This window comes from Salvelinus fontinalis, chromosome 9, assembly GCF_029448725.1.
Source record: "Salvelinus fontinalis isolate EN_2023a chromosome 9, ASM2944872v1, whole genome shotgun sequence".
Lineage (NCBI taxonomy): Eukaryota > Metazoa > Chordata > Actinopteri > Salmoniformes > Salmonidae > Salvelinus > Salvelinus fontinalis.
Window position 1 is genome coordinate 3,213,136 of NC_074673.1, and position 12,025 is coordinate 3,225,160.

Genomic DNA, 12,025 nt, shown 5'->3' on the forward strand with positions numbered 1-12,025 from the left:
CCCAAAAAAATTCTTTGGGGGGGGCTTAAAGGGAGAGTGGCGAAGTCAGGTAGGAAACCTGCGCCTACTCCCTGTAATTACCGTGGAGAGCGAGAGTACGGGCAGACACCGTGTTACGCAGTAGAGCGCACGGTGTCTCCTGTACGTGTGCATAGCCCGGTGCGGGTTATTCCACCTCCCCGCACTGGCAGGGCTAGATTGAGTATTGAGCCGGATGTCATGAAGCCGGCCCTACATATCTGGCCACCAGTGCGTCTCCTCGGGCCGGTTTACATGGCACCAGCCTTACGCATGGTGTCCCCGGTTCGCCTACATAGCCCGGTGCGGGTTATTCCACCTCCCCGCACTGGTCGGGCAACGGGGAGCATTCAACCAGGTAAGGTTGGTCAGGCTCAATGCTCAAGGGAGCCAATACGCCTGCACGGTCCGGTATTTCCGGCGCCACTTTCCCGCCCCAGTTCAGTGCCACCAGTACATACACCACGTAACAGGCTTCCAGTGTGTCTCCAGAGCCCTGTTCCTCCTCCACGCACTCGTCCTATGGTGCGTGTCTCCAGCCCGGTACCACCAATTCCGGCACCACGCACTAAGCCTCTTGTGCGTTTCCAGAGTCCTGTGCATCCTGTTGCTGCTCCCCGCATTAGCCCTGAGATGCGTGTCCCCAGTCCGGTACCACCAGTTCCGGCCCCACGCACTAGGCCTAATGTGCGTCCCCAGGGTCCAGTATGCCCTGTTCCTTCTCCCCGCACTAGCCCTGAGATGCGTGTCCCCAGCCCGGTGCCACCAGTCCCGGCACCACGCACCAGGCCTACAGTGCGCCTCAGCCGGCAGGAATCTGCCGTCTGCACAGCAATGACTGAACTGCCCGTCTGCCAAGCGCCATCTGAGCCATCCGTCTCCCCAGCGCCATCTGAGCCATCCGTCTCCCCAGCGCCATCTGAGCCATCCGTCTGCCATGAGCCTGCAAAGCCGCCCGTCTGCCATGAGCCTGCAAAGCCGCCCGTCTGCCATGAGCCCACTGAGCCGTCCGCCAGACAGGAGCCGCTAGAGCCGCCAGCCAGACAGGAGCCGCTAGAGCCGTCCGTCAGACAGGATCTGCCAGAGCCGCCAACCAGACAGGATCTGCCAGAGCCGCCAACCAGACAGGATCTGCCAGAGCCGCCAACCAGACAGGAGCAGCCAGATCAGTCAGATAGCCATGAGCAGCCAGATCCGTCAGCTAGCCATGAGCAGCCAGATCCGTCAGCTAGCCATGAGCAGCCAGATCCGTCAGCTAGCCATGAGCAGCCAGATCCGTCAGCTAGCCATGAGCAGCCAGATCCGTCAGCCAGCCATGAGCAGCCAGATCCGTCAGCCAGCCATGAGCAGCCAGATCCGTCAGCCAGCCATGAGCAGCCAGATCAGTTAGCCAGCCATGAGCAGCCAGATCTGTCAGCCAGCCATGGGCTGTCCCTCAGTCCGGAGCTGCAGTCCCTCAGTCCGGAGCTGCAGTCCCTCAGTCCGGAGCTGCCCCTTCCCCTGGTGCTGCCCCTTACCCTGGTGCTGCCCCTTACCCTGGTGCTGCCCCTTACCCTGGTACTGTCCCTGACCCTAGTACTGCCCCTGACCCTGGTACTGCCCCTGACCCTGGTACTGCCTCTTACCCTGGTACTGCCCCTTAGTCTGGAACTGCCCCTGAATGCAATGGGGTTAATGTGGAGGGGGGTCGTTTGGAGAAAGCCTAGGAGGTGTTTAGGTACTGTGGTGACGTGGGGACCGCGACCAGAGCCGGAGCCGCCACCGTGGATGGAAGCCCACCCAGACCCTCCCCTAGACTGTGTATGGTGCGCCCGGAGTTCGCGCCTCAAGGGGGGGGTTATGTCACGCCCTGGCCTTAGTATTATTGGTTTTCTTTATTATTGTAGTTAGGTCAGGGTGTGACATGGGTATGTTTATGTTTTGTTGGTGTTGGGTGTTTATTTGGTAAAGGGGTTATGGGGTGTAAGATATGGTTTTGTGTTTAGTGTAGAGTTCTAGCGTTGTCTATGTTGGTGAGTGATCTAGAAGAGTCTATGGTTACCTGAATGAGTTCCCAATTAGAGACAGCTGATGTCGGTTGTCTCTGATTGGGAGCCTTATTTAGGGTAGCCATAGGCTCTCATTAATTGTGGGTAATTGTCTATGTCAGAACGTTTGTAGCCTGTCTGTCTATGCACAACGTTTGTAGCTTCACGGTCGTTTTGTTGTTTTGTTAGTTTGTAAAGTGTTTTGTGTCGTGTTCATCTTCGTCTTTTTTTAAATAATAAAAGAGAAGATGTGTTCATATCCAGCTGCGCCTTGGTCCTCATTCTCTCCAGTACACGATCGTGACATTTGCTGTTGTTCTGGGATTGATTTGCACTTTTCAGACCAAAGTACGTTCAACTCTAGGACACAGAACGCATCTCCTTCCTGAGCGGTATGACGGCTGTGTGGTCCCATGATGTTTATACTTGCGTACTATTGTTTGTACAGATGAACGTGGTACCTTCAGGCATTTGGAAATTGCTCACAAGGATGAACCAGACTTGCGGAGGGCTACAATTTTTTTTCTGAAGTCTTGGCTGATTTCTTTGTTTTTCCCATGATGCCACTGAGTTTGAAGGTAGTCCTTGAAATGCATCCACAGGTACACCTCCAATTGACTCAAAGTATGTCAATTAGCCTATCAGAAACTTCTAACATCATGACATCCTTTTCTGAAATCTTTCAAGCTGTTTAAAGGCACAATCAACTTAGTGTATGTGAACTTCTGACCCACTGGAATTGTTATACAGTGAATTATATGTGAAATAATCTGTCTGTAAACAATTGTTGGAAAAATGACTTGTGTCATGTACAAAGTAGATGTCCTAACCGACTCGCCAAAACTATAGTTTGTTAACAAGAAATTTGTGGAGTGGTTGAAAAATGAGTTTTAATGACTCCAACCTAAGTGGATGTAAACTTTCGACTTCAACTGTATGTGTGAACTGGTGAATGTGCTTGTGAACTAGTGAATGTGGTCGTGAACAGGTGAATGTGCTTGTGAATGTGCTTGTGAACAGGTGAATGTGCTTGTGAACTGGTGAATGTGCTTGTGAACTGGTGAATGTGCTTGTGAACGCCTAAGAACAACTCGTGTCTCCAATGACAGTCCATGTTAATTGAAGACGGCTTCTTAGGCGCTCAGTAGCTAGGTTAGTTCATTTAGTCTCAATGTCACCCTTTTGATTCTAATTGGAACTTCTTGCTTTGTCTCTCAGCTCGTTCACAGCCATGTGGAAGCTACCTGTGTTGTTGATATATAGTCCTAGATACACACACACACACACACAGTGCAGGCAGCAGTAACCCCTCCGCCTCTGCCTTGTAGGTCAGATATTGGATGAGGTTTCCATGCAGTGTGTTGAACCCGCCCAATGCCACATATGTTACCATGACGGAGAGAGGATCTCCCATGGTAACAAGGTCATCCTGAACCATGACGACCCCCAGCATTGTCAGATATGGTAACACACACACATAGACCACATACATTTGATATGTCTGGAACAATGTCTGGAACTATTAATCTAATTGTGTGTGTGTGTGTGTGTGTGTGTGTGTGTGTGTGTTCCAGCCACTGTGAGAACAACACTCTGAGCTGTGAGGTTTGTGCTCTTCTGGACACCGTAGCTTCGTACACTACCCCTGCTGGTCTGACCACACCCACCGCCCAGCCTGTCTCCACAGTGATGCCGGAGGGGTCATGTGACCGGGCCATGGACCTGGCCTTCCTATTAGATGGCTCGGCAGCGCTCAGCGAGGAGGACTTCCTGTCCGTCAAACAGTTCATTCTATCAGTGGTGGACAGGTTCAGGATGGGCTCCGCCCACACCAGGGCTACGGTACTGCTGTATCACTCTGGAGTCAAGACCTACGACATGCAGGTACACACGCACACACACACGCACACACAGACACACAGACACACACACACACACACACACACACACACACACACACACACACACACACACACACACACACACACACACACACACACACACACACCAGGGCTACGGTCCTGCTGTATCACTCTGGAGTTAAGACTAGAGCTCTTCAAGGGTCAGGGTAGGATCCGAGTCTAAACTCTGTAGTTGACCATTAGATCCGGGTCCTGTTTGGTGGACTCGGATCTCTTGTGGGTGGAACAGACAGACCCTGAATTAAATTGAAGAGTTTAGTTCATAAACAACATCAACTCAAATGTGTAATGGAGATGCACCAGTGTAATGGAGCTGCACCAGTGTAATGGAGATGCACCAGTGTAATGGAGATGCACCAGTGTAATGGAGCTGCACCAGTGTAATGTGGATATGGATATGCCAGTGTAATGGAGATGCACCAGTGTAATGGAGATACACCAGTGTAATGGATATGCACCAGTGTAATGTAGATGCACCAGTGTAATGTAGATGCACCAGTGTAATGTGGATGCACCAGTGTAATGGAGATGCACCAGTGTAATGGAGATACACCAGTGTAATGGAGATGCACCAGTGTAATGGAGATGCACCAGTGTAATGGAGATGCACCAGTGTAATGGAGATGCACCAGTGTAATGTAGATGCACCAGTGTAATGTAGATGCACCAGTGTAATGTAGATGCACCAGTGTAATGGAGATGCACCAGTGTAATGGAGATGCACCAGTGTAATGGAGATGCACCAGTGTAATGGAGATGCACCAGTGTAATGGAGATATACCAGTGTAATGGAGATGCACCAGTGTAATGGAGATGCACCAGTGTAATGTGGATATGGATATGCCAGTGTAATGGAGATGCAACAGTGTAATGGAGCTGCACCAGTGTAATGTGGATATGGATATGCCAGTGTAATGGAGCTGCACCAGTGTAATGGAGATGCACCAGTGTAATGTGGATATGGATATGCCAGTGTAATGGAGATGCACCAGTGTAATGGAGATGCACCAGTGTAATGTGGATATGGATATGCCAGTGTAATGGAGATGCACCAGTGTAATGGAGATGCACCAGTGTAATGTGGATATGGATATGCCAGTGTAATGGAGATGCACCAGTGTAATGGAGATGCACCAGTGTAATGTGGATATGGATATGCCAGTGTAATGGAGATGCAACAGTGTAATGGAGCTGCACCAGTGTAATGTGGATATGGATATGCCAGTGTAATGGAGCTGCACCAGTGTAATGGAGATGCACCAGTGTAATGTGGATATGGATATGCCAGTGTAATGGAGATGCACCAGTGTAATGGAGATGCACCAGTGTAATGTGGATATGGATATGCCAGTGTAATGGAGATGCACCAGTGTAATGGAGATGCACCAGTGTAATGTGGATATGGATATGCCAGTGTAATGGAGATGCACCAGTGTAATGGAGATGCACCAGTGTAATGTAGATGCACCAGTGTAATGGAGATGCACCAGTGTAATGGAGATGCACCAGTGTAATGGAGCTGCACCAGTGTAATGTGGATATGGATATGCCAGTGTAATGGAGATGCACCAGTGTAATGGAGATACACCAGTGTAATGGAGATGCACCAGTGTAATGGAGATGCACCAGTGTAATGGAGATGCACCAGTGTAATGGAGATGCACCAGTGTAATGGAGATGCACCAGTGTAATGGATATGCACCAGTGTAATGGATATGCACCAGTGTAATGGAGATCCACCAGTGTAATGTAGATGCACCAGTGTAATGGAGATGCACCAGTGTAATGGAGATGCACCAGTGTAATGGAGATGCACCAGTGTAATGTAGATGCACCAGTGTAATGCAGATGCACCAGTGTAATGGAGATGCACCAGTGTAATGTGGATATGGATATGCCAGTGTAATGGAGATGCACCAGTGTAATGGAGATGCACCAGTGTAATGGATATGCACCAGTGTAATGGAGATGCACCAGTGTAATGGAGATGCACCAGTGTAATGTGGATATGGATATGCCAGTGTAATGGAGATGCACCAGTGTAATGGAGATGCACCAGTGTAATGGATATGCACCAGTGTAATGGAGATGCACCAGTGTAATGTGGATATGGATATGCCAGTGTAATGGAGATGCACCAGTGTAATGGATATGCACCAGTGTAATGGAGATGCACCAGTGTAATGGATATGCACCAGTGTAATGGAGATGCACCAGTGTAATGTGGATATGGATATGCCAGTGTAATGGAGATGCACCAGTGTAATGGAGATGCACCAGTGTAATGTGGATATGGATATGCCAGTGTAATGGAGATGCACCAGTGTAATGGAGCTGCACCAGTGTAATGTGGATATGGATATGCCAGTGTAATGGAGCTGCACCAGTGTAATGGAGATGCACCAGTGTAATGTGGATATGGATATGCCAGTGTAATGGAGATGCACCAGTGTAATGGAGATGCACCAGTGTAATGTGGATATGGATATGCCAGTGTAATGGAGATGCACCAGTGTAATGGAGATGCACCAGTGTAATGTGGATATGGATATGCCAGTGTAATGGAGATGCACCAGTGTAATGGAGATGCACCAGTGTAATGTAGATGCACCAGTGTAATGGAGATGCACCAGTGTAATGGAGATGCACCAGTGTAATGGAGCTGCACCAGTGTAATGTGGATATGGATATGCCAGTGTAATGGAGATGCACCAGTGTAATGGAGATACACCAGTGTAATGGAGATGCACCAGTGTAATGGAGATGCACTAGTGTAATGGAGATGCACCAGTGTAATGGAGATGCACCAGTGTAATGGAGATGCACCAGTGTAATGGATATGCACCAGTGTAATGGATATGCACCAGTGTAATGGAGATGCACCAGTGTAATGGAGATGCACCAGTGTAATGTGGATATGCACCAGTGTAATGTAGATGCACCAGTGTAATGCAGATGCACCAGTGTAATGGAGATGCACCAGTGTAATGGATATGCACCAGTGTAATGGAGCTGCACCAGTGTAATGTGGATATGGATATGCCAGTGTAATGCAGATGCACCAGTGTAATGGAGATGCACCAGTGTAATGGAGATGCACTAGTGTAATGGAGCTGCACCAGTGTAATGTGGATATGGATATGCCAGTGTAATTGAGCTGCACCAGTGTAATGGAGATGCACCAGTGTAATGTGGATATGGATATGCCAGTGTAATGGAGCTGCACCAGTGTAATGGAGATGCACCAGTGTAATGGAGCTGCACCAGTGTAATGGAGCTGCACCAGTGTAATGGAGATACACCAGTGTAATGTGGATATGGATATGCCAGTGTAATGGAGCTGCACCAGTGTAATGGAGATGCACCAGTGTAATGGAGATGCACCAGTGTAATGGAGATACACCAGTGTAATGGATCTGCACCAGTGTAATGGAGATACACCAGTGTAATGTGGATATGGATATGCCAGTGTAATGGAGCTGCACCAGTGTAATGGAGCTGCACCAGTGTAATGGAGATGCACCAGTGTAATGGAGATACACCAGTGTAATGTGGATATGGATATGCCAGTGTAATGGAGCTGCACCAGTGTAATGGAGCTGCACCAGTGTAATGGAGATGCACCAGTGTAATGGAGATGCACCAGTGTAATGGAGATGCACCAGTGTAATGGAGATGCACCAGTGTAATGGAGATGCACCAGTTTAATGGAGCTGCACCAGTGAAATGGAGCTGCACCAGTGTAATATGGATATGGATATGCCAGTGTAATGGAGATGCACCAGTGTAATGGAGATGCACCAGTGTAATGGAGCTGCACCAGTGTAATGGAGATGCACCAGTGTAATATGGATATGGATATGCCAGTGTAATGGAGATGCACCAGTGTAATGGAGATACACCAGTGTAATGGAGATGCACCAGTGTAATGGAGATGCACCAGTGTAATGGAGATGCACCAGTGTAATGGAGATGCACCAGTGTAATGGAGATGCACCAGTGTAATGGAGATGCACCAGTGTAATGGAGATGCACCAGTGTAATGGAGATGCACCAGTGTAATGGAGATGCACCAGTGTAATGGAGATACACCAGTGTAATGGAGATGCACCAGTGTAATGGAGATGCACCAGTGTAATGGAGATGCACCAGTGTAATGGAGATGCACCAGTGTAATGGAGATACACCAGTGTAATGGAGATGCACCAGTGTAATGGAGATGCACCAGTGTAATGGAGATGCACCAGTGTAATGGAGATACACCAGTGTAATGGATATGCACCAGTGTAATGGAGATGCACCAGTGTAATGGAGATGCACCAGTGTAATGGACATGCACCAGTGTAATATGGATATGGATATGCCAGTGTAATGGAGCTGCACCAGTGTAATGGAGCTGCACCAGTGTAATGGAGATGCACCAGTGTAATGGAGATGCACCAGTGTAATGGAGCTGCACCAGTGTAATGGAGATGCACCAGTGTAATGTAGATGCACCAGTGTAATGGAGCTGCACCAGTGTAATGGAGATGCACCAGTGTAATGGAGATGCACCAGTGTAATGGAGCTGCACCAGTGTAATGGAGATGCACCAGTGTAATGTAGATGCACCAGTGTAATGGAGCTGCACCAGTGTAATGGAGATGCACCAGTGTAATGGAGATGCACCAGTGTAATGGAGATGCACCAGTGTAATGGAGATGCACCAGTGTAATGGAGATGCACCAGTGTAATGGAGATGCACCAGTGTAATGTAGATGCACCAGTGTAATGGAGATGCACCAGTGTAATGGAGATGCACCAGTGTAATGGAGATGCACCAGTGTAATGGAGATGCACCAGTGTAATGGAGATGCACCAGTGTAATGGAGATGCACCAGTGTAATGGAGATGCACCAGTGTAATGTGGATATGGATATGCCAGTGTAATGGAGATGCACCAGTGTAATGTGGATATGGATATGCCAGTGTAATGGAGATGCACCAGTGTAATGGAGATGCACCAGTGTAATGGAGATGCACCAGTGTAATGGAGATGCACCAGTGTAATGGAGCTGCACCAGTGTAATGTAGATGCACCAGTGTAATGGAGATGCACCAGTGTAATGTGGATATGGATATGCCAGTGTAATGGAGATGCACCAGTGTAATGGAGCTGCACCAGTGTAATGTGGATATGGATATGCCAGTGTATGGAGATGCACCAGTGTAATGGAGATGCACCAGTGTAATGGAGATATACCAGTGTAATGTAGATATACCAGTGTAATGGAGATGCACCAGTGTAATGTGGATATGGATATGCCAGTGTAATGGAGATGCACCAGTGTAATGTGGATATGGATATGCCAGTGTAATGGAGATAGATAGATAGATATATCAGCTTTATTTTTCCTGCAAGGGAACTTCACCCTGCTGGCTGGCCGGTGTCTCTGATATTTGATGAGCAGATGCAGTATGCTGGATAGAGCAATTGGAGCAGCATCCATAGTTAGTCTCCTTGCCTATAGCCTACTAATAATTGTTATTTGGGAAGCACAACTGTGGATACGGAAGGGGATATATATATATTGTCTTATTTATTCAATTTATACATTTGTGACCGACCGCCTTGATTCAGTCTTATGTTGTATAATTTGAAATGGTGTTTTTTTACATAGGATTAAAGCAGAGACACAGAGTTACATAATGGTTTATCACACACTGCATTTGAGGAACAATGGGAAAGTAATTCTGCTTTGAAAGTTGCTACATTTTTGAGAAATTGGCCTTTGAATATTTTGGTACAATCTGGAGAGCTCTTCTTTGTCTACACCCATTCAGCATCGTTCACACAGTCTTAATTAGCCCGACCCATCTCTTTAAGGGTTGATCCGAGCGTTCTGTACTTACATTTACATTTAAGTCATTTAGCAGACGCTCTTATCCAGAGCGACTTACAAATTGAAAAGTTCATACATATTCATCCTGGTCCCCCCGTGGGAATTGAACCCTGGTCCCCCCGTGGGAATTGAACCCACAACCCTGGCGTTGCAAGCGCCATGCTCTACCAACTGAGCCACACGGGACCACAGCAGTCAAGCACAAAAGCTATCTGGCTATCTTGCTAGCTACTTCCAGACACAAATGAGAGAACAGCTCACTGAACATTACTCGCCCTAGCAGAGCTGGTTAGGCTGTTATGTTACTGTGCTGTCAGATTGTCTGATTGTAAATTCAGAGCGTTTGGCTCTCGGAGCGTTGACAGCGCACACTGGACGCTCTGACTGATGAGTAGGGTTGTTCCGAGCATTCTGACCTCAAAACGGCAGTCACTCACCCAAGCTAACTGGCTAACATTGGCTAGCTTGCTAGCTACAGTACTTCCAGACACAAATGAGAACCTCACTCTGACCATTTTACTTTACCTAGCAGAGCTGGTTGGGCTGTTTTCGTGTTATCCAGAGCATTGGTGACTGTAACTGTGCTGCTGGCCACAATTTAATTACGCTTTATTACCAACGTTTACTGACACCGGCCATATTCATCGGGTGTTGAACGTTTGTAAGTTCATCAGTTATTCTGCGCTCTGGCACATTCAGACGAGAGTTCTCTGAAATCGGAGTTGATGGCCAGACTGAATTTACGAACGCACCCGATATGGTTACCTGCATAGTGGAGTCTTTTGTTAAGACATGTAGCTAGCTAGATAAACAATTAACCATAATCCCAACTCGTGACGTTACTACCCTGCATGAATCTGCAAGTAGCTAACCAACCATGTTCAATGTTAGCTAGCTAACATTAGGCTATAACTAGCCAAGGAAATGGCTCTGAGATACGAATAATAAGATCATACATGTAACTTTAGCTTGCGAGCCAACCAGCTAACATTAGCTAGTTAGCAAACGGTACACTTTAACTTGAAATGAAAATGCCTTTGTCAGAATTAGAAACATGTAATGTCTGAAAATGTAGCTAGCTAGACTATCTTACCCATAAACATCATCGTTGGAGACTTCTCCCTGTCACGGATGCCATAGTTGCCCTTAGTGTGAAGATGTAATCTGGAGACAGGTGTTTTATCCATCTCTAATTCCACTGATTTCAAAACTCGGTCCTCCAGAAAGTGGAGAGCAACACTTATGCAGTTCTACTAGGTGATATATTTAAAGAAAAAGCCACGTTAGACAGGATTACCTACACATACTAACGAGCTCAAACAGACTTGTCGTGTTGAAACTCATCTCTCGGGCATTTCCAGACCACTCATTATATCAGCCAATCATGGCGAGCAGGAAGGTTGCTGGCTTTCTCTGTGGCTAAACCCGATAGGATCGTCATTTAACAATTTTATTTGTATTTACAGATGTCATACAAGATTGTTATTGAGGCACATGAAAGTTAACATGTTTCAGAAGGCATTTCTACCAAAAAACGCATTTTGATAAAAATATTATGTTCAAACAGTTCTCCTGTGAAGTAGTGACCCGTGACATACGCCTGGTTTCCTGAAACACGTCACATTTAGGCTTGGTCTATTTAGTAGGCTATTCTGCTATTATATTTGGGTATTTTCTTTTTATGAAATACATAAACCCTCTTAGGCCTCACTCCCTATCTGAGATATCTGCTGCAGGCCTCATCCTCCACAGACAAAACCCGTTCTGCCAGTCACATTCTGTTAAAGGTCCCCAAAGCAACACACATCCCTGGGTCGCTCCTGTTTTCAGTTTGTTTGAGCAACTGGAACGAGCTGCAACAAACACTCAAACTTGCAGTTCATCCCCATCTCTACATTCCCACTCATACTGACACTCATACTGACAGTCATACTGACACTCATACTGACACTCATACTGACACTCATACTGACACTCATACTGACACTCATACTGACAGTCATACTGACACTCATACTGACACTCATACTGACACTCATACTGACACTCATACTGACAGTCATACTGACACTCATACTGACAGTCATACTGACACTCATACTGACACTCATACTGACACTCATACTGACACTCATACTGACAGTCATACTGACACTCATACTGACACTCATACTGA

General features: G+C 47.1%; 1 protein-coding gene across 1 annotated transcript in view; it reads left to right on the forward strand.

The window, feature by feature from the left end:
* Positions 1-10,237, forward strand: part of LOC129862934 (von Willebrand factor-like) — a 118,540-nt gene extending 108,303 nt beyond the window's left edge. The window contains exons 27-29 of the mRNA XM_055935038.1: positions 3,374-3,509; positions 3,620-3,990; positions 10,188-10,237. Coding sequence (XP_055791013.1) covers positions 3,374-3,509; positions 3,620-3,990; positions 10,188-10,237 — 557 coding nt within the window. The remainder of the gene's footprint in view (positions 1-3,373; positions 3,510-3,619; positions 3,991-10,187) is intronic.
* The last annotated feature ends 1,788 nt before the right edge of the window (positions 10,238-12,025 follow it).